At 43.3% G+C, this 21786-nt stretch overlaps 1 protein-coding gene across 3 annotated transcripts in view; it reads left to right on the top strand.

Annotated features, from left to right (window-relative positions):
• The window catches only part of LOC118392931 (unconventional myosin-Ih-like), a 23220-nt gene continuing 1434 nt past the window's right edge, over positions 1–21786 (top strand). Inside the window, exons 1-31 of one of the 3 annotated variants that reach the window (XM_052461245.1) lie at positions 1–416; positions 3435–3596; positions 3816–3931; positions 4239–4437; positions 5773–5853; positions 5973–6152; positions 6240–6338; positions 6543–6656; positions 6762–6833; positions 7013–7132; positions 7232–7299; positions 9263–9368; positions 9593–9673; positions 9827–9918; positions 13922–14016; positions 14165–14211; positions 14454–14534; positions 14868–14973; positions 15159–15276; positions 15558–15671; positions 15753–15829; positions 15911–15979; positions 18591–18675; positions 18888–19050; positions 19162–19245; positions 20189–20282; positions 20385–20440; positions 20557–20692; positions 20934–21004; positions 21201–21298; positions 21477–21576. In XM_052461245.1, the coding sequence (XP_052317205.1) occupies positions 411–416; positions 3435–3596; positions 3816–3931; positions 4239–4437; positions 5773–5853; positions 5973–6152; positions 6240–6338; positions 6543–6656; positions 6762–6833; positions 7013–7132; positions 7232–7299; positions 9263–9368; positions 9593–9673; positions 9827–9918; positions 13922–14016; positions 14165–14211; positions 14454–14534; positions 14868–14973; positions 15159–15276; positions 15558–15671; positions 15753–15829; positions 15911–15979; positions 18591–18675; positions 18888–19050; positions 19162–19245; positions 20189–20282; positions 20385–20440; positions 20557–20692; positions 20934–21004; positions 21201–21298; positions 21477–21576 (3090 nt within the window). In that variant the 5' untranslated portion in view covers positions 1–410. Of the gene's footprint in view, positions 417–3434; positions 3597–3815; positions 3932–4238; positions 4438–5772; positions 5854–5972; positions 6153–6239; positions 6339–6542; positions 6657–6761; positions 6834–7012; positions 7133–7231; positions 7300–9262; positions 9369–9592; positions 9674–9826; positions 9919–13921; positions 14017–14164; positions 14212–14453; positions 14535–14867; positions 14974–15158; positions 15277–15557; positions 15672–15752; positions 15830–15910; positions 15980–18590; positions 18676–18887; positions 19051–19161; positions 19540–19592; positions 20283–20384; positions 20441–20556; positions 20693–20933; positions 21005–21200; positions 21299–21476; positions 21577–21786 lie in introns of those variants that run through there. The other 2 variants (XR_008063855.1, XR_008063856.1) reach the window with 2 other exon arrangements.

Here is a 21786-nt window from a genome sequence, read left to right on the forward strand (position 1 = left end):
ATCTCCCTGTCCCTCCACCTCTATCCCCCATGGCATGAATGATAGATTAAGCAGCCGGGCCGCAGTGCCGTGAGCCTGGGTCGGTATGACTAAGGTGTGGAGGAGCAGAGCACACAGGTAGACAGGACCACCAACCCCAGTGGTAGATCCTCAGTGATGGGTCTGTAGTGGCTGCAGAGGAGAAAGGACTGTCATGTAAATACAGGATTTCTTCAGAATTAGATTTTTGCCAACTAATAGTCAGTGATTCATCTACAGTGACTGAATAGAGCATGGGAGGACATGGAGAAGCAGCACACGTGTGATATAACTCCGGTCCAGCGAGGGTGAATGAAGAATTTGGAGCCAACCTGAATGTCCCCATCCCATTCCTGAGTTTGACTGAGAACTGACCGATACAGATTTGGAGAATGCAGGTATGATTGAATGTTCCAATGTACTGTTTGTGTTCCATTTTGTATTTTTAAAGCTAGGATGTTAGTTAACTAGTTAAAAATCTTTACAAGTAAAAAACATAAAATAACCAATATCATCCCATTGGGGGTTCACTGTCTGACCGTGTTTTTCAGAAGGGGGCATAGAGGCCCAGCCAGTAGAGTGTAGATAGAGTGCTTAAGAAAGGGATGGAGGCCCACTCTGTTAGTGGGGTGTAACAAGATCTTGTTCATCAAGTGAAGAGATTGGCCGCCATGCTGCGGGGCAGAATAGAAGAATGGATGGAGGCAGGCTCATTCCATCCTTTGGAGACAGGTTTTCTTGTTTCCTGGCTGAGGAGCGGACTGCCATGGAGTTGAGTGTCTCATGATGGTCCTGTTTATTAGGGCACACAATGGAATAAAAACAAAAAAATGTTTTGCAACAGAAAACAAACATGCATGTTTCTTATTGGACAAGTTCAGGTAGTCCATCCCTGTTTCAGTCCATTTTCTTCCTTTTGGTGCCTAATGAATATGACCCATGTTTCACTGGGTCTTCCTAGTTAGTTTTCCCCTTCCACATCCATCTCTCACAGGGATGAGATAATAATAATAATAAATAATAATATATGCCATTTAGCAGACGCTTTTATCCAAAGCGACTTACAGTCATGTGTGCATACATTCTACGTATGGGTGGTCCCGGGAATCGAACCCACTACCCTGGCGTTACAAGCGCCATGCTCTACCAACTGAGCTACAGAAGGAGGTCACCACTGTTTCAGGCGATGTTGGTTGACACTCTAGACCAAGATGAAGGGGCAACTCTTAAGACAATTGGTCATTTGATCTGACAATGAATGGCTGATTGGGTTCCCTAAGTAACCATTGTTTCCACTGTTTTTCATGGGCATTGTATCTCCGAGTGTTTTAGGTACACAATATTTCAGTCACTTTTATCTGTTATTCAATATAGCCTAGATGGATAAAAGGCATTTGTCCATGGAATTCTGCCGTGTTCAGTAATATGAGCATGTCACCAGTCCACATAGCTGTAGTACAGTAACCTCACAGAGTCAGTGTCTTGTACACAGTTATTGCTTTACTGTGGCCATTCTTCGAGTACAGATATTCTGCCTCATCAGGTACAGTAGCTGTATTAACAGTTCTTTGAATTACTTAATACATATGATCTGTTATGGAGCTGTACAGTATCCCGTCCCATCCGTCCCTGAGCTTTGCACATCGTCTGCTTGCACTGCCTTGAGAAATGTTTGTTCCCATGAAGGAGGGCAGTGTAAAAAAAAATACACCACTACCATCAAGTTGCCAGATTGATTTTGACATCTCAAATGGTGTGCCTTCAATGATATTGTTCACCTGTCTCAATGGCTTAAAGTGGGGGAAGACTGCGGGGAGGTGGTCGGTGAGGGTTATTGGTGGGGACACGGAGTGAGGGGTATTGTTAAGGAGAGGGGGTGAGATTTGGGGGTGGGGGTAGATGGGAGGTTGGCTGACAGGTGGAAAAAAACATCTCATCTGACCAGCCCCCCTCTTTCCATCCATGGTGCCCGGTGTGAGAAGAGTAATGAAGTCCAAATTACAGCACAGGATTGCTTGGAACAAGCCCCTATTGTTCACTCCCAGGGCAGACTAAATGAGTGTCACAGCAAGCAGCGGGACACAGACCGTTACTGCACTATTTAGTCTGCCCCGTTGTCTCAAGACGGCCCCGTTTCAGAGGGTTCTCAGATCAGACAAATACTGCCCCCTCCCTCATTCCCTCCCTCCTTTGCCCTCACCCTTCCTCTGTCCAACCGCCCCCCGCCCCCCCTCCCCTTCTCACCCCAAAATAGGGCAAATCTCCTCTATTGTGTTTCAACTGGCCAGTGTGAAATTGACTGTGACGTTAAATGTTTTCTAATGAATAATTACTGAATGGATATGCTGGGGGAATATATGTAATGGATTGTAGACTGCATTTTAAAAACCTCCTTTTTGTCTCTGCTCCGTGGTATTTACAGGACAAAAACACTTGGCCTTTCTCAGAAGTAACAAGGGCTATGGAATGGGAGGGGAGTGTGTGGGGAGGTGGGGTTGGGTACTAAGGGCTTTGTGTCAATTAGATCCAATGGATTATCTTTTTGAAATGTTTTTTTTTTTACAGACAGAGTTGAGAATCAAAGGAGTTCTGCCTTCTAAAGAAGGAGAAAAAAAGAAAACCTACAAAAGCTGTGAAGAAACCTTTGGTCCAAGTGTTGGTGTTGAGAATGCAAAACAGATTACTGAACATTTTCCCACTCTGCTTTTCTCAAATGTGCCGTTGTTTTCGTGTTCCCCTGTTCCATTTGCACAGGGTGAGGTTGGTGTGTTTGGTTGGTGTGAGCTGTGGTGGCCTATGGGCTGCTGGCCAACACCGCCGTACTATGTGCTCTGTAGCCAACATTAGCTTCTGTCTGTAGACTACCTCGACACAATCAGAGGGCTCTGCTCCAAAGCCCCATGAGAGCCACAGAGTCCTTGTTTCAGGAGAACTAACAGGGACTCCGCTTGTGCTTTTTTCTGTTCAACCAAAGAGCCTTTTGTAACTTGACTTATACACGATGGAGGAGTTGCTAGTTGTTTACGTCAAATGTTGGCTGTATGGTTCATATACAAATGGCATACATATTATATAATATTAATCAATTTCTTATCTCATGAAACTACTCAAATCCTTAGTTTTAGGCAAACAACCAAAACAAAATTCTCATGAGGTGGAGCGGTGTGCTCAGTTCCAATGAATGTCTAATTAGCGGTCCCCCAAAGCCAAAAGTTCTGTGCCTCTAGAAGTCCTCTTATTTATCCATACACTTTTGTTTGGATGCATGTCTGTAAATGTGGAACTATATAAGGACTTCGTAAAACATTCATAAACAGCTCATAATACCTTCATGAAATGCTCATTTTCTTCTTCAAGCCCTTATGTACAGTAGGTATCCTTCATATCAAGCATTGTTGCTGTGTGATTGGCTGTAGGGGCATAAGGCACAGGGTGCCCAGGGTCAGCTGGACATGGAGGGGGCTCTGACCGCCCGAGACCGCGTGGGGATCCAGGACTTTGTCCTGTTGGACACCCATACCAGCGAGACTGCTTTCCTAGGCAACCTGAAAAAACGCTTCAGTGAGGACCTAATTTATGTGAGTTCGGAAGTGGCTAACTTAGTACCAACATTATGTTATACAGTATGTAGTATCACGTATAATGACGCCATCATTTTAGACCCAAGAGCAGATCCTATTTTGGTGTAATAGTTGAAGGAAAAATATATTATGAGCAACTTTCTGGGATTTTTAGCGAATGTTGAAGAACTATCAACTTACAGATATACTGTAAACCTGTTGTTTCTTCCTGTGCAGACCTATATAGGCACTCTGCTAGTGTCTGTGAACCCCTACAAGGAGTTGGATATCTACAGTAAAAAACAGATGGATATATACATGGGCGTCAACTTTTTTGAGCTTCCACCTCATATGTGAGTGTGTTACATCATTTTCTGTGCATGTCTATCTGCATGTTGAAATCGTATTGTTTGTCACTCATGAGGTCAGATGTCAATCCACGGTATAAGCTCATACACGGTACAACGTTATACAATGTTAATACAACATCGCTGTCTGACGTCTGTCTGGGTGCAGGAATAAAGCACAGGAGCAGCATATACAATATATAGGATTTTATTTCATTATTCTCGTTCCTTATTGGCCCAGCATCCGTGTACAAATGATTAATTGTGGAATGCAAAATGTACATATCACTTGACACAATCCATTTTTCTGAAGTTATGCCCTGGCGGACAACGCCTACCACACAATGATGGCTGAGGCAAACAACCACTTCATCCTCATCTCTGGGGAGAGTGGTGCCGGCAAGACCGAGGCTTCCAAGAAGATCCTACAGTACTATGCTGTGAGCTGCCCCAGTACCACCCTACTGGACAGTGTCAGGGACCGGATGCTGGTGTCCAACCCTGTACTAGAGGTCTGATTGGACTGTTCTTAGCACTCACTATTATCTGGTCCCAGATCTGTTTCTGCTCTCTCACTATTTGTGTTGTGCTATGTTTATTGTCATCATAGCTGTTTAGTACAAATAGATCTGGGACCAGGCTATCACACATCCTGGATCACATAGTAGGGTCGTTCCACAAAATTAGACATTTTGATATTTTAAGTAAGAACTGGGCCTTAATATTGGGTTTTAAAATCCTGTTAAATTAGTGCACTTTAAATAGACCACATGGAAAATTAATTATAAATAATATCCTATATATGAATAAAGACTTGCTAAATTACCCAAATTCAGGACTCTGTGACTTCTCTGAAGGCCAACCAACATTTCTCCAAGATTTCACCATTACTGTAAAGCCGTAGTTATTTTGTTGCTTTTACAAAGTAATTTCTGAGGATAATTATTTATTTAATGTGATTATTGATTAATTTTAAGGTAAAACAAAACCTGTCCCCCATTTTAAGGTCAAACCTGTTATGTTAACTGAACTCTTGTTTTAATATGGTGAAACTGTTTGAGCACGTAATAGTCAAATCATAGTGTAAAAGCAGGTGAGCTGGTTCTACTCTTTATGTAAAAGCAGGTGAACTGGTTCTACTCTTTATGTAAAAGCAGGTGAGCTGGCTCTACTCTTTATGCAAAAGCAGGTGAACTGGCTCTACTCTTTATGTAAAAGCAGGTGAACTGCTTCTACTCTTTATGTAAAAGCAGGTGAACTGGCTCTACTCTTTATGTAAAAGCAGGTGAACTGGTTCTACTCTTTATGTAAAAGCAGGTGAACGAACTGGTTCTACTCTTTATGTAAAAGCAGGTAAACTGGTTCTACTCTTTATGTAAAAGCAGGTAAACTGGTTCTACTCTTTATGTAAAAGCAGGTGAACGAACTGGTTCTACTCTTTATGGACATTTTGGGGTGTGGTTCTAGCATAACACGTTAACCGTGTTACCTATACATAGACTAGAATGTTATTTTTTAAATTATAATTTTTAGAAGCTTGCATTCAATTGCCCCTCCCTGTTGCAAACAACAAGCTTCCATTCTCCCTGTCACGAGGGGATTTATGACTGATTTAAGATTAAATCATCAACCCTGTTACTTTATTTGGCACTTAATAGGTACTTACTATAGTCTTTTTTTATAACCTCTTGAGATCAGATTCTTTATTCTTTATTTAGTTGAACATCAATGTTAGATGAAATGAAAAGTGTTTTTTTACCAAGTTACACTACCCAAAAGGGACTCATTTCGTGGAACGACCCAGTAGTAAATCTCTCATTGATTAATGCCTCAGTGTTTCCCAACAGGCTTTCGGCAATGCCAAAACACTGAAGAATGACAACTCTAGTCGCTTTGGAAAGTACATGGATATCCAGTTTGACATCCAGGTAAGAAATTATGTTTCCCAGGTCACCACTCCTACTCTGAGACGATTTGTGAATTCAGGTCCAGGTCTGGTAAGCAGTTAATTGAGGCTAATTGATAATTGATCACATTTACCCTCCAGGGGGATGCCGTGGGGGGCCATATCCTGAGCTACCTGCTGGAGAAGTCCCGAGTGGTCCACCAGAACCACGGAGAGAGGAACTTCCACATCTTCTACCTGCTGGTGGAGGGAGGGGAGGAAGACCTGCTGCATCAGCTAGGCCTCGAGAGCAACTGCCAGCACTACAGTTACTTGGTGCAAGTATGGGCAACCACTGTGGTCGATTGATAGGCTATCTAGGGCTAGGCTAACTGCCACTCTATAATGGCAACTCCCTCTCTCAAACAGGACGAGTGTGCCAATGTGACTTCGATCAATGACAAGAACGACTGGAAGACGGTGAGAAACGCCCTGTCCGTCATCGACTTTGACGAGAGTGATATACAAGTGAGTTGCTGTCACACTGTTTGTGGAAACAGCTTTTGTGATGACATTCAAATGAGCTGTATATCTTATTGAAATATACTGTGCTGTACTAGGCTGCACATACTTTTGCTTTATGAATATGTGTGTGTGAGGGGAGCTGCTTATACACAGCCAGCCACCATTCTAACCCTATTCCTAACCCTCACATGTCTGCATTCTCTGCAGCACCTATTTGGGATCATAGCAAGCGTCCTCCACTTAGGGAATGTGCAGTTTGAAGCTGACAGCAAAGGCTACGCCACGTTGAACAAGAACACAGAACTCCGCTGGGTGTCAAAAGTAAGCCTTGTTATTCCTTGGACACTCTGCAACGACACCATGCCAAAGCCCTGGAGACCACAGTCTACACTTTGCTGACTTTGTGTTGCGTGTGATCATCTGTAGTTGCTGGGAATTAACGTTCAAGTACTGCAGGAGGGGCTGACATACAGGAAGATTGAGGCCAAAACAGATGAGGTGAGAGAGGGAGGAGGGGACTGACTGAATTAATTAATTATGAATTAACTGCACTTACTAGTGGTAAACCCAGTACTCTTTCTCATTCATGATTTCAGCTGTTTCAATCAGATGTGAATTTGCATACTCTTGTCAGGTTTGGTATTATGTCATGTTTTCCTTTTTTAATCACCATCCAGGTGCTCAGCCCGTTCACAGTGGACCATGCCATCTATGCCAGAGATGCCCTGGCCAAAGCCATCTATGGACGCACCTTTACCTGGCTGGTCAATAAGGTCAATGATTCCATGGAGAATAAGGTTAGCAGATACTGTAAGTGACAAGCTCATGTCAAGATGAAACGGGAGCCCTGATGATCTGTGTGACTGACCACTGTTTCCTGAAACCTTTTTTGACAGGAACCGTCAAGGAAGACGGTTATTGGTCTCCTTGACATATATGGCTTTGAGGTTTTCTATGTCAACAGGTAGGTGGAACTAGAGCCATATATTTAGAGTTAGTACATTGTGGTTTCCACATTTTTATGCATTTACATTACACAGTATAATCAAAGAATTCCATATGGCAGCCATGTTAGCTCCGCATGGGCAATATGACCAATAGCAGTTTATGGAATTTTCTTAATTTTGAACAAAGCTATGAAACTGAACCTCTAGAGTTAAAAGTAGAATCCAAATACTTGTCATGAATGGATCAACTGAAAGCTCAATGGCATCAACATTGCGTCTGTTTTAAAAGTTGTCCGAACTCTATATATACAGTGCATTTGGTAAGTATTCAGACCGCTTGACTTTTTCCACATTTTGTTACTTTACAGCCTTATTCTAAAATTGATTAAATATTTTTTCCCCTCCTCAATCTACACACAATGCCCCGTAATGACAAAGCAAAAACAGGATTTTAGACATTTTTGCAAATGAATAAAAAATTAAAAACTGAAATATTACATTTACATAAGTATTCAGACCCTACTCTGTACTTTGTTGAAGAACCTTTGGCAGTGACTACAGCCTTGAGTCTTCTTGGGTATGACACTACAAGGTTGGCACACCTGTATTTGGGGAGTTTCTCCCATTCTTCTCTGCAGATCCTCTCAAGCTCTGTCAGGTTGGATGGGGAGTGTCACTGCACAGCTATTTTCAGGTCTCTCCAGAGATGTTCGATCGGGTTCAAGTCCCAGCTCTGGCTGGGCCACTCAAGGACCTTACGAAACTTGTCCCAAAACCACTCCTGTTGTCTTGGCTGTGTGCTTAGGATCGTTGAACCTTCGCCCCAGTCGGAGGTCCTGAGCGCTCTAGAGCAGGTTTTTATCAAGGATCTCTCTGTACTTTGCCTCTTTCATCTTTCCCTAGATCCTGACTAGTCTCCCAGTCCCTGCCGCTGAAAAACGTCCCCACAGCATGATTCTGCCACCACCATGCTTCACCGTAAGGATGGTGCCAGGTTTCTTCCAGACGTGACGCTTGGCATTCAGGCCAATCTTGGTTTCATCAGACCAGACAATATTGTTGAGAGTCTTTAGGTGCCTTTTGGTAAACTCCAAGTGGGCTGTCATGTGCTATTTCACTGAGAAGTGGCTTCCGTCTGGCCACTCTGCCATAAAGGCCTGATTGGTGGAGTGCTGCAGAGATGGTTGTCCTTCTGGAAGGTTCTCCCATCTCCACAGAGGAACTCTAGAGCTCAGAGTGACTATTGGGTTCTTGGTCACCTCCCTGACCAAGGCCCTTCTGCCCCGATTGCTCAGTTTAGCCGGGCGGCCAGCTCTAGGAATAATCTTGGTGGTTCCAAACTTCTTCCATTTAAGAATGATGGAGGCCACTGTGTTCTTGGGGATCTTCAATGCTGCAGGCATGTTCTGGTACTCTTCTCCAGTTCTGTGCCTCGACACTATCCTGTCTCGGAGCTGTACGGACAATTCCTTCAAACTCATTGCTTGTTTTTGGCTCTGACATGCACTATCAACTGTGGGACCTTATATAGACAGGTGTGTGCCTTTCCAAATCATGTCCAATCAATTGAATTTAACACAGGTGGACTCCAATCAACTTGTAGAAACATCTCAAGGATGATCAATGGAAACAGGATGCACCTGAGCTCAATTTCGAGTCTCTTATCAAAGCGTCTGAATAATTAAGTTAAGGTATTTCTGTTTTTTATTTTTAATACATTTTCAAAAATTTCTAAAAACCTGGTTTTGCTTTGTCATTACATGATATTTTGTGTAGATTGATGAGAACATTTTTTTCTTTAATCCATTTTAGAATAAGTCTGTTACATAACAAAATGTGGAAAAGGGGAATGGGTCTGAATACTTCCCGAATGCACTGTATAGCTCTGGGTGGATCTAGGTTGTGCAGTAAATTGTAGAAAACTGGTGGGCTGCATTTTAAGGTGCACATCAATTGTTATCTGTTGTATGTCCATTCCAGTTTTGAGCAGTTCTGTATAAACTACTGCAACGAGAAACTGCAGCAGCTTTTTATCCAGCTGACCTTGAAGTCGGAGCAGGAGGAATACGAGGCAGAGGGCATTGGGGTACACATAATTTTTCCACACACGGATATTTATCTATCCTATTCTATCCGGTTCTATTTAGTCAACATGTGTAATATTGGCATTTGTACCTCGTCATAGTATTACTTTGGTGTTATAGTTACTGTTGCATCCTGCAATGCCTTGTGTGTTCATGGTGAGTTTAGCTTAGGTAGTATTCCCGTAACTCACATATCTTCCCATCACCTATTTACTTTCGTCTTCAGTGGGAGCCTGTGCAGTTCTTCAACAATAAGATTATCTGTGACTTAGTGGAGGAGAAACACCGGGGCATCATTTCAGTACTGGTGAGGACACACAAATGGCACCCTATTCCCTATCTAGTGCACTACTTTTGATCAGGACTCAACCCATAGAGTAAATTAGTAACATGATGCATCCTATTGCTCTTGGGAAGGACATAGGCTGAAATGAAAGGGATGATCTTGTTGCTTTCTCAGGATGAAGAATGCCTGAGGCCTGGAGAGGCCACTGACTTCACATTTCTGGAGAAGCTTGAGGAGAAAATGGGCAGTCACCCTCATTTCATCACGTGAGTTCAACTATCTCCCTCGCTCCCCGAACCACAGTCCTGCATATGTACATGTTCACCACACACAACCTTTCTCACGGATATACAACAGCGTTACTTCAACCTCCCTTATCACTTAAGTTCAAATCCCTAACCACCCCCACCTCACAGGCAAAACATTTTGGTGGCTCCCTTCTTGATGGCAGAGAGAGAACATTTCATTTTAAAGTTAATTTCCTGAAATTCCACACACTTTGCCATGGGGTGGATAGAACATTTTGCTCTTTTAAAGTTTTTTGCAGTTGTACACTTTGCCATGGGGTAGAGAACATTTTTAATTTTCACAACAAATTTCATATAATTCTACTCATTTTGCCATGGTGCAAAAAATACATCTGTTTCACAGCTAATTTCCAGAAATTCTAACCATTTTGCCATGAGGTGGAGAGAATGTTTTTAGTTTTACAGCAAATTTCCTGCAATTCTTCACATTTTGCCATGACTTACAGTATGCCATGTTAATGATATCTGAGTGAGAGTGACTATCAAAATCACTGGGGGCCACCTAGAGGTCAGGGGCCCTGGGCACGTGCCCTGTGTGCCCGGTCACTATTCGGCCAAGATAACTAGCGAGACTAACTTACCGATCTAAAGATTTTTAGCTGACATTGAGTGACTGACATAACAAAATAAAAATGGCTGATGCACAAACAAATTTTCGAAGTTGCACCTTGAGACCAAAATATACAGTTGAAGTCGGAAGATTACATACACTTAGGTTGGAGTCATTAAAACTCGTTTTTCAACCACTCCACAAATTTCCTGTTAACAAACTATAGTTTTGGCAAGTTGGTTAGGACATCTACTTTGTGCATGACACAAGTCATTTTTCCAACAATTGTTTACAGACAGATTATTTCACATATAATTCACTGTATCACAATTCCAGTGAGTCAGAAGTTAACATACACTAAGTTGACTGTGCTTTTAAACAGCTTGGAAAATTCCAGAAAATTATGTTATGGCTTTAGAAGCTTCTGATAGACTAATTGACATCATTTGAGTCAATTGGAGGTGTACCTGTGGATGTATTTCAAGGTCTACCTTCAAACTCAGTGCCTCTTTGCCTGATATCATGTGAAATTTTTTTTTAAATCAGCCAAGACCTTTCCAAACGCCTGAAGGTACCACGTTCATTTGTACGAACAATAGTACGCAATTATAAACACCATGGAACCACGCAGCCGTCATACTGCTCAGGAAGGAGATGCATTCTGTCTCCTAGAGATGAACTTACTTTGGTGCGAAAAGTGCAAATCAATCCCAGAATAACAGCAAAGGAAGATTTGTGAAGATGCTGGAGGAAACGGGTACAAAATGATCGATATCCAAAGTAAAACGAGTCCTATATCGACATAACCTGAAAGGCTGCTCAGCAAGGAAGAAGCCACTGCTCCAAACCGCCATGAAAAAGCCAGACTACGATTTGCAACTGCACATGGGGCAAAGATTGTACTTTTTGGAGAAATTCCTCTGGTCTGATGAAACAAAAATGGAACTGTTTGGCCATAATGACCATCGTTATGTTTGGAGGAAAAATGGGGAGGCTTGCAGGCCGAAGAACACTATCCCAACTGTGAAGCACGGGGGTGGCAGCATTATGTTGTGGGGGTGCTTTGCTGCAGGAGGGACTGGTGCACTTCACAAAATAGATGGCATCATGAGGTAGGGAAATTATGTGGATATATTGAAGCAACATCTCAAGACATCAGTCAGGAAGTTAAAGCTTGGTTGCAAATGACTCAAAGGATACTTCCAAAGTTGTGTCAAAATGGCTTAAGGACAACAAAGTCAAGGTATTGGAGTGGCCATCACAAAGCCCTGACCTCAATCCCATAGAACATTTGTGGGCAGAACTGATAAAGCGTGTGCGAGCAAGGAGGCCTACAAACCTGACTCAGTTACACCAGCTCTGTCAGGAAGAATGGGCCAAAATTCACCAGACTTATTGTTGGAAGCTTGTGGAAGGCTGCCCGAAACATTTGACCCAAGTTAAACAATTTAAAGGAAATACTAATTGAGTGTATGTAAACTTCTGACCCACTGGGAATGTGATGAAAGAAATAAAAGCTGCAATAAATCATTCCCTCTACTATTATTCTGAGATTTCACATTCTTAAAATAAAGTGGTAATCTAACTGGCCTAAAACAGGGCATTTTTACTCAGATTGAATGTCAGAAAAACTGAGTTTAAATGTACAGTGGGGCAAAAAAGTATTTAGTCAGCCACCAATTGTGCAAGTTCTCCCACTTAAAAATATGAGAGAGGCCTGTAATTTTCATCATAGGTACACTTCAACTATGACAGACAAAATGAGAAAAAAATCCAGAAAATCACATTGTAGGATTTTGAATGAATTTCTTTGCAAATTATGGTGGAAAATAAGTATTTGGTCAATAACAAAAGTTTATCTGAATACTTTGTTATATACCCTTTGTTCGCAATGACAGAGGTCAAACGTTTTCTGTAAGTCTTCACAAGGTGTTCACACACTGTTGCTGGTATTTTGGCCCATTCCTCCATGCAGATCTCCTCTAGAGCAGTGATGTTTTGGGGCTGTTGCTGGGCAACATGTACTTTCAACTCCCTCCAAAGATTTTCTATGGGGTTGAAATCTGGAGACTGGCTAGGCCACTGCAGGACCTTGAAATTCTTCTTACGAAGCCACTCCTTCGTTGCCCAGGCGGCGTGTTTGGGATCATTGTCATGCTGAAAGACCCAGCCATGTTTCATCTTCAATGCCCTTGCTGATGGAAGGAGGTTTTCACTCAAAATCTCACGATACATGGCTCCATTCATTCTTTCCTTTACACGGATCAGTCGTCCTGGTCCCTTTGCAGAAAAACAGGCCCAAAGCATGATGTTTCCACCCCCATGCTTCACAGTAGGTATGGTGTTCTTTGGATGCAACTCTGCATTCTTTGTCCTCCAAACACGACGAGTTGAGTTTTTACCAAAAAGTTATATAGTCTTCTTCTGGATCATCCAAATGCTCTCTAGCAAACTTCAGACGGGCCTGGACATGTACTGGCTTAAGCAGGGGGACACGTCTGGCACTGTAGGATTTGAGTCCCTGGCGGCGTAGTGTGTTACTGATGGTAGGCTTTGTTACTTTGGTCCCAGCTCTCTGCAGGTCATTCACTAGGTCCCCCCGTGTGGTACTGGGATTTTTGCTCACCGTTCTTGTGATCATTTTGACCCCATGGGGTGATCTTGCGTGGAGCCCCAGATCGAGGGAGATTATCAGTGGTCTTGTATGTCTTCCATTTCCTAATAATTGCTCCCACAGTTGATTTCTTCAAACCAAGCTGCTTACCTATTGCAGATTCAGTCTTCCCAGCCTGGTGCAGGTCTACAATTTTGTTTCTGGTGTCCTTTGACAGCTCTTTGGTCTTGGCCATAGTGGCTTGTTTGGAGTGTGACTGTTTGAGGTTGTGGACAGGTGTCTTTTATACTGATAACAAGTTCAAACAGGTGCCATTAATACAGGTAACGAGTGGAGGACAGAGGAGCCTCTTAAAGAAGAAGTTGCAGGTCTGTGAGAGCCAGAAATCTTGCTTGTTTGTAGGTGACCAAATACTTATTTTCCACCATAATTTGCAAAAAAAATAATTAAAAATCCTACAATGTGATTTTCTGGATTTTTTTCTTCTCTCAACTCTCTGTCGTAGTTGAAGTGTACCTATGATGAAAATTACAGGCCTCTCGTCTTTTTAAGTGGTATTCCCAACCTGTGAGTCGACACAGTAAAAAGGCTTAGGCTCTGTCTTTATTTGTCTCTCTCTTTCTCTCTCTGTGTCTCTCTCTCTCTGTGTCTCTCTCTCCCTGTGTCTCTCTCTCCCTGTGTCTCTCTCTCCCTGTCTCTCTCTCTCTCTCTCTGTGTCTCTCTGTGTCTCTCTGTGTCTCTCTCTCTCTCTCTCTCTCTCTCTCTCTCTCTCTCTCTCTCTCTCTCATTGACTGCAGGCACAAGTTGTCTGACAAGAAGATACGTAAGACGCTGGATCGGGGCGACTTTCGCCTTCTGCATTATGCTGGGGAGGTCACCTATGGCGTTGTGGGTAAGGTATCCCATGGTCTCAGGCCCAATGGTGGCATTACCCTGCTCCTCAATCTCCCTACATGTCCTACTAGTAGATTTCACTGCCACTCTCACGTCCCTTCTCACTCACCACTCTTTCTCGCATGTTGTTGTTTGTGTCATCCCAGGGTTCATCGACAAAAACAATGACATGTTATACAGAAACATCAAAGATGTAAGTCTGCAGGTTTCTACTGATAGATTATGTGAGACAGGGGAGGAAGGAAGGAGGGGAGGAAGGAAGGAGGGGAGGAAGGAAGGGGGGGTTAGAGAATGGGACTCTTTTCAATTGGTTCCTTAATTATTTACTCCTGTTGAAGTTCTGTAAATAATACAAGAGGAGGGGAATGCAGTGAATTTGCCCAATTGGTTTTGAGTATCCACTGTGTGTGTGTGTGTATGTATGTCTGTACACAGGTGATGCGGCAGTCAAAAAATGCCATAGTCAGAGAGTGCTTTGCTTCCACAGAGTCAGATAGCAGGCGACGACCAGAGACGGTGAGAGCTCACCAAGTTTTCCCCACCACTTTTCCATCTGTCCCCCTGAAGTCACAATGGCAGTTTTAAAAAAAACTTGTACACTGCCTCAATAGTATAACATATTGTACAGTATAGCTGGATAGGAACACACCGTTTTCAGAATGACAGACAACTGAGAAAAGTAATAGATGTCTCTGTGTTTATATTTGATTATTTATTGTCCCCTTATGCAGCATTTGATCGTCATTTACCTCTGTCACTGGCAGCCTGTTGTGGTCCATCATCCATGTGTATTTGACAGATAAACTGTTGGGGGACTCTACAACTGATCCCAGGCCTGTTTCTCTGTAGGTTGCTAGCCAGTTTAAGAGCAGTCTGCTGGGACTGACAGACATCCTCATGTCTAAGGAGCCCTGGTATGTGCGCTGCCTCAAATCCAACGAGTCCAAACAGCCAGGTGAGAGACCCTCTGACCTCCGCCACGTGCACAATGTCATCACCAGCTGGTGGTACTTCCAAACTTCAATCTGTCAACTGTGTTTTATGAAGCAATTTCTCCTTCATTCTCTCTCTCTCTTTTTCCCCTTTGTGTCTTTTTCTCCCCCTCTTTTTTTGGCACGTACACAAACACACATGCTACAGGTCATTTTGACGACGTGCTGGTTCGGCACCAAGTCAAGTACCTGGGGCTGATGGAACACCTTAGGGTCAGACGGGCAGGTTTTGCATACCGACGCCGCTACGAGTTGTTTCTGCAGAGGTAGGCCAACAGAACTTGTTGCTTTAGTAGACCACATTGATTACTTTGTAGAAACAATATTTTCCTTATAACATTAGGCTTCATCGGCAAATGATTCGACTAGAATCTTTGAGAGATTTTGCCTTTACTTGAGCTGTTGATATCAAATAATTAATTAATTTCTTTATTCTGTCCCCTCGGGGAACGTTGGGCTGCATTTTAACACAAACAAGCACAGGCATTACAGGCATTCCAAATACTGTATATCTCGGACAATGAGGTGATGTGTGATCCACCTCCAGATACAAGCCCCTATGCCCAGCCACCTGGCCCCATTGGAGAGGAGTGGCTGCAGAAGGAGTGGAAGTGCTGGTGCAGCACCTGGGATACCTGCCAGATGAGTACAAAATGGGCAGGTGAGAGCAGTTTGGGCAACTAATTTCTCCTCCACTAGATTGGTTCTTACAAATCTCTGTTACTTTTCAATTTCCCTCTAGAACCAAGATATTTATCCGCCACCCCAGGACACTTTTTGCCACAGAAGATGCCTTCGAGGTCTGCAAACATAAACTTGGTAAGGGCATGAAAGCTAAGAGAAATCAAGAGATTTTATTTATTTGCATAGAGATTTCAATATTATTAATGGATATTACAGCATCAAGGATTCAGGCCCAGTACAAGGGATACCGGCAAAAAGGAGAATTCAGAAGACAGAAAGAAGCTGGTAGGTGACAGCAAAGCTACATGGATGTGGTCCTCTGTAGCTCAGTTGGAAGAGCATGGCACTTGCAACACCAGGATAGTGGGTTCGATTTCCAGGACCACTGATTCAGTGCCTTCAGAAAGTGTTCAGACCCCTTGACTTTTTCACACATTTTGTTACGTTACAGCCATATTCTAAAATGTATTAAATACATAAAAATCCTAAGCAATCTACACACAATGCCCCATAATGACAAAGCAAAAACAAGTTTTTAGAATTTTCTGTAAATGTATAAAAAATAATTACCCTTTGCTTTGAGACTTGAATTTGAACTCCGGTGCATCCAGTTTCCATTGATCATCCTTGAGATGTTTCTACAACTTGGAGTCCACCTGTGGTAAATTCAATTGATTGGACATGATTTGGAAAGGCACACCTGTCAATATAAGATCCCACATGTGACAGTGCATGTCAGAGCAAAAACCAAGCCATGAGGTCCAAGGAATTGTCCGTCGAGCTCCGAGACAGGATTGTGTCGAGGCACAGATCTGGAGAAGAGTACCAAAAAATGTCTACAGCATTGAAGGTCCCCAAGAACACAGTGGCCTCCATTATTCTTAAATGGAAGAAGTTTGGAACCACCAAGACTCTTCCTAGAGCTGGCTTCCCGGCCAAACTGAACAATCGTGGGAGAAGGGCCTTGGTCAGGGGAGGTGACCAAGAACCCAATGGTCACACTGATAGAGCTCTAGATTTCCTCTGTGGAGTTGGGAGAACCTTCCAGAAGGGCAACCATCTCTGCAGCACTCCACCAATCAGGCCTTTTAAGGTAGAGTGGACAGATGGAAGTCACTCCTTAGTAAAAGGCATGACAGCCCGCTTGGAGTTTGCCAAAAGGCACCAAAAGACTCTCAGACCATGAGAAGCAAGATTGTCTGGTCTGATGAAACCAAGATTGAACTTTTTGGCCTGAATGCCAAGCGTCACATCTAGAGGAAACCTGGTACCATCCCTACGGTGAAGCATGGTGGTGGCAGCATCTTGCTGTAGGGATGTTTTTCAGAGGCAGGGACTGGGAGACTAGTCAGGATCTAAGGAAAGATTAACGGAGCAAAGTATAATCAAGTCAAATCAAATCGAATTTCATTGGTCACATACACATGGTTAGCAGTGTAGCGGAATGCTTGTGCTTCTAGTTCTGACAGTGCAATAATATCTAGCAATAAATCTGACAAATTCACAACAACTACCTTATACACACAATTGTGAAGGGATGAATAAGAGTATATACATATAAAGTTATGGATGAGCAATGGCCGTGCGGCATATGCAAGATGCAGTAGATGGTATAGAATATAGTATACACAGTACATATGAGATGAGAAATGTGGGATATTTCAAAATGATTAAAGTGCCGTTATTTAAAGTGACCAGTGATACCTTTATTAAATCCATTTATTAAATGTATTAAAGTGGCCAGAGATTTGAGCCTGTATGTTGGCAGCATCCACTCTATGTTAGTGATGGCTGTTGAACAGTCTGATGGCCTTGAGATAGAAGCTGTTTTTCAGTCTTTCAGTCCCAGCTTTGATGCACATGTACTGACCTCGCCTTCTGGATGATAGCAGGGTGAACAGGCAGTGGCTCTGGTGGTTGTTGTCCTTGATGATCTTTTCGGCCTTCCTGTGACATCAGGTGCTGTAGGTGTCCTAGAGGGCAGGTAGTTTGCCTCCCCGGTGATGCGTTGTGCAGAACGCACTACCCTCTGGAGAGTCTTGTGGTTGTGGGCAGAACAGTTGTCGTACCAGGCGGTGATACAGCCCAACAGGATGCTCTCGATTGTGCATCTGTAAAAGTGTGTTTTAGGTGACAAGCCAAATTTCTTAAGCCTCCAGAAGTTCGAGGAGCTGTCGCGCCTTCTTCACCACTCTGTCTGTGTGGGTGGACCATTTCAGTTTGTCAGTGATGTGTATGCCAAGGAACTTAACTTTCTACCTTCTCCACTCCACTAGAAAGATATTTGATGAAAACCTGCTCCAGAGCACTCGGGACCTCAGACTGGGGTGAAGGTTCCCCTTCCAACAAGACAATGCCAATGAAGAATCAGGAGAAACTCCTCAACTATAGGTTTGCCAAGTTTGTAGCGTCATACCCAGGAAGACTCAATGCTGTAATCGCTGCCAAAGGTGCTTCAACAAAGTACTGAGTTAAAGGGTCTGAATACTTATATGAAAATCATATTTCAGTTGGTTTATTTCTTATAAATTACATAACATGTCTTAACCTGTTTTTGTTTTGTCATTATGGGTTATAGTGTGTAGATTGAGGAAAACAACTATTTGGTAGAATAAAGCTGCAATGTAAGAAAATGTGGAAAAAGTCAAGGGGTCTGAATACTTTCCATAGGCACTGTATGTAGACAAATGTTTGGATAAAATCATCTGCTAAATGATAGATATCATAATGTGTGTAACATGACAGGATAAACCGTGTGTCTTTTTGAAGAGCAGAAACATAGTAGGCAAGATACAGTACATATTTATGTCACTGGCCATGCAAACCTCAGATATTCAATAAATTCACATTTTATCTCCATCTTGATTTGATACCTGTTGTGTAATGTGTTCTTTAGCCACCAAGATTGAGACTTGCTGGAGAGGAGTTCAAGCCAGGAAAGAGAAAGAGAGGAGACAATGGGCTGTCAAGGTCATCAAGAAGTAAGAGGAGGGAGAACGAGATCACATCTTCAGGCTCTAGCACTGCAATGTTGATCCATCAACCAAAATGACATATTATAAATGTATACTCTGAAGTTTGCCACAAATTACAGATCCATAGTGGATTAAAGCATATAATGTTCAGCACATTCCCAGAGGGCAGTAATATTATTAATAATGTAGATTACCAATTATTAACTTTTTTATTCCAGGTTTATTAAAGGATACATGACCAGAGGGGAGGCAAAGACTACTGATAACTCTGAATACCTGGCCTTTGTCAGACAGAGCTACCTCAACAGGCTGAAAGACAATCTCCCAAAAACTGTTCTGGATAAAATCAGCTGGCTAACCCCTCCACCTGTATTGACTGAGGTATTTATTCACATTGTAATTCAATTACATTGAATTGAGGACAGCTATTTTGGTGTTAAAGGGGAAGCACAGTGAAACGTCTGTTGGACTGTGCTTGCTCTTCTTGTACAGGCCTCAGCGATCCTGCGTCAGCTCCACATGCGTGTCATGGTGACGAGGTATGTCAGAGGGATCACTGCACAACAGAAAGCACAGGTAAGGCCAGAACTACTCCAGAATTGTCCCTTTTTAATCATGAGTTTATCAGGTTTGAAGGTAAGATCCAGGTGCAGACAGTGTCGAAGTAACAACAGTGTATTAAATCGAGCACAGGCAGGCAAAGATACAGGACGGCAGGAAGGCTCAGGGTCAGGTCAGGCGGAGGTCGGTAAACCATAGTAGTGGGGCACAGGTACCGGACGGCATGCAGGCTTAGGGTCAGGTCAGGCAGAGGTCGGTAAGCCAGAGTAGTGGAGCAAAGGTACAGGGCGGCAGGCAGGCTCAGGTCAGGTAATCCTGAGTAGTGGGGCAAAGGTACAGGGTGGCAGGCAGGCTCAGGGCAGGTAATCCTGAGTAGTGGGGCAAAGGTACAGGACGGCAGGCAGGCTCAGGGCAGGTAATCCTGAGTAGTGGGGCAAAGGTACAGGACGGCAGGCAGGCTCAGGGCAGGTAATCCTGAGTAGTGGGGCAAAGGTACAGGACGGCAGGCAGGCTCAGGGCAGGTAATCCAGAGTAGTGGGGCAAAGGTACAGGACGGCAGGCAGGCTCAGGGCAGGCAGGCTCAGGGCAGGCAGAAAGGTCAAAACTAGAAAACAGGAACTATAGACAATACAGGCGCAAGGGGAAAACCGCTGTTAGGTTTGATGAACAAAACTAACTGGCAACAGACAGAGAAAACAGGTATAAATACACAGGTGATAATGGAGAAGATGGGTGACACCTGGAGAGGGGTGGAGACAATCACAAAGACAGGTGAGACAGATCGGGGTGTGACAGACTTACATCATGGACATAGTAGACAACATACTTGTGTTGTATAACCTACCTTTTTAGTGCCCTGTATAGCCTATACATATTTGTGATCGCAAAGATCCTATAAATCCGAATTCTTTAGCTAGTTCTATGTTGGTGATGTTCATTCCTTGTCTCACCCTCCCAGCTTCAACTCAAGGGGATCACCAGTGTTATCTTCAAGGACAAGAAGGACAGCTACTCTCAGAGTGTCTCCCAACCCTTTGTGGACACCAGGATCAGTCAGTATATAGTAGCAGATATCTGCTAATTACATGTGGCATCTTACTCACACTCGTGTTTTAGGATCAAATGCCATCTTTTGCACTATGTTATATTTTCAGGTGAACAGGACATCAATATGAAGGTCCTGCAGATAATTCGCCATGAACGCATCAAGGTAATCAAGACATTTGCATTGCAGTATGTCCTTAACCCTTAAACTCTCTTATTTTAAAACTCTCGCTTTCTCCATCATTTTAAAACCCTTAACACTATCTCTCTCTCTCTCTGCAGTATAGCGTACCAGTGGTGAAGTATGACAGGAATGGGTTTAAACCCCGACCTCGGCAGCTCATCCTCACGCAGACGGCTGCCTATGTGGTGGACGAGGCCAAGATCAAACAGAAAGTGCAGTACACTACTCTGAAAGGTGAGCATACAACATGGTATGGATGTGATGCATGGGGTTTGAGCTTGTCTGGTCTCACTTGCAAAATAGATTTGATTTCAGTGGGGCGAATCCTAATTTCCATCTGCATCAAATTTTCACAATGGATTATTAGTTGAAAATTCAACTGAAGTGTAAGTTAGGAAAATACTGGTAATATATATAATATACAGTTTGTTTCAAAGTGTACTGATCAGTGTGAGTGCTGCTTACTCCATTGCAGGTGTGTCTGTCAGTACCTTGAGTGACAGCATCATCATTTTCCATATTGCAAGTGAAGACGTTAAACAGAAGGTAGGAGGACACTGTCGTCACACAGCATAGTGTAGTAGCTCGGTAAAGTGAGTGTAGCGCCTCTGTTTTTCAAGTGATTCTAACCAGGATATGTTTAGAAGGAAATCCATCCTACAGTGCACTACATGCCTTGGAACATGGTGCCCTTTCAGACACACCCCTAATGCTACCCAATGTGTCCTGACCTCATGTTCAGGGGGACCTGGTCATCCAGTGTAACCACCTGTTTGAAGTGTTGACCAAACTCAGTGTGGTTGCCAACAAGCAGAGCGCTATCAACGTGGTCCAGGGCAGGTGAGGCTGTGGCTGACAACAGGATGGATTCTGGGAGTTCTAGTCCAATGGATCAAGATGAGCTGGCTTATGTTTATTTCACATCTTTATTTATTTAGCCAGGATAGTCCTCTCCGTAACACGTGCCACTGTTTTCCATGGAGTCCTGGATGAATATGAATATGCTGTTGTTTTTCAGCATCTCGTTTCAGATACAGGCGGGGAAAGAGGGTATTGTGGACTTCAGCAGTGGCCAGGAGTCCATGGTGTACAAGGACAAGAATGGACACCTCATGGTGGTGAGTAATGCTATTGCTGCTGCTGAGAGGAGCCTGGTCCCAGACCTGCTTGTGCTGTCTTGCCAACTCCTATGGCCATTGCCCACCATCCTTTGCGTCAGATCTGGGATCAATCCTGTGCACAGTTGGCTAGTATCACATGCTTTCTGCTGACTTTAGCTGCTAGAAGAATAAGTCCTGTATTGTCCACACAAAGTGGAATGCTTCCTT

The sequence above is a fragment of the Oncorhynchus keta genome, chromosome 14, assembly GCF_023373465.1.
Source record: "Oncorhynchus keta strain PuntledgeMale-10-30-2019 chromosome 14, Oket_V2, whole genome shotgun sequence".
Taxonomy (NCBI): Eukaryota; Metazoa; Chordata; class Actinopteri; order Salmoniformes; family Salmonidae; genus Oncorhynchus; species Oncorhynchus keta.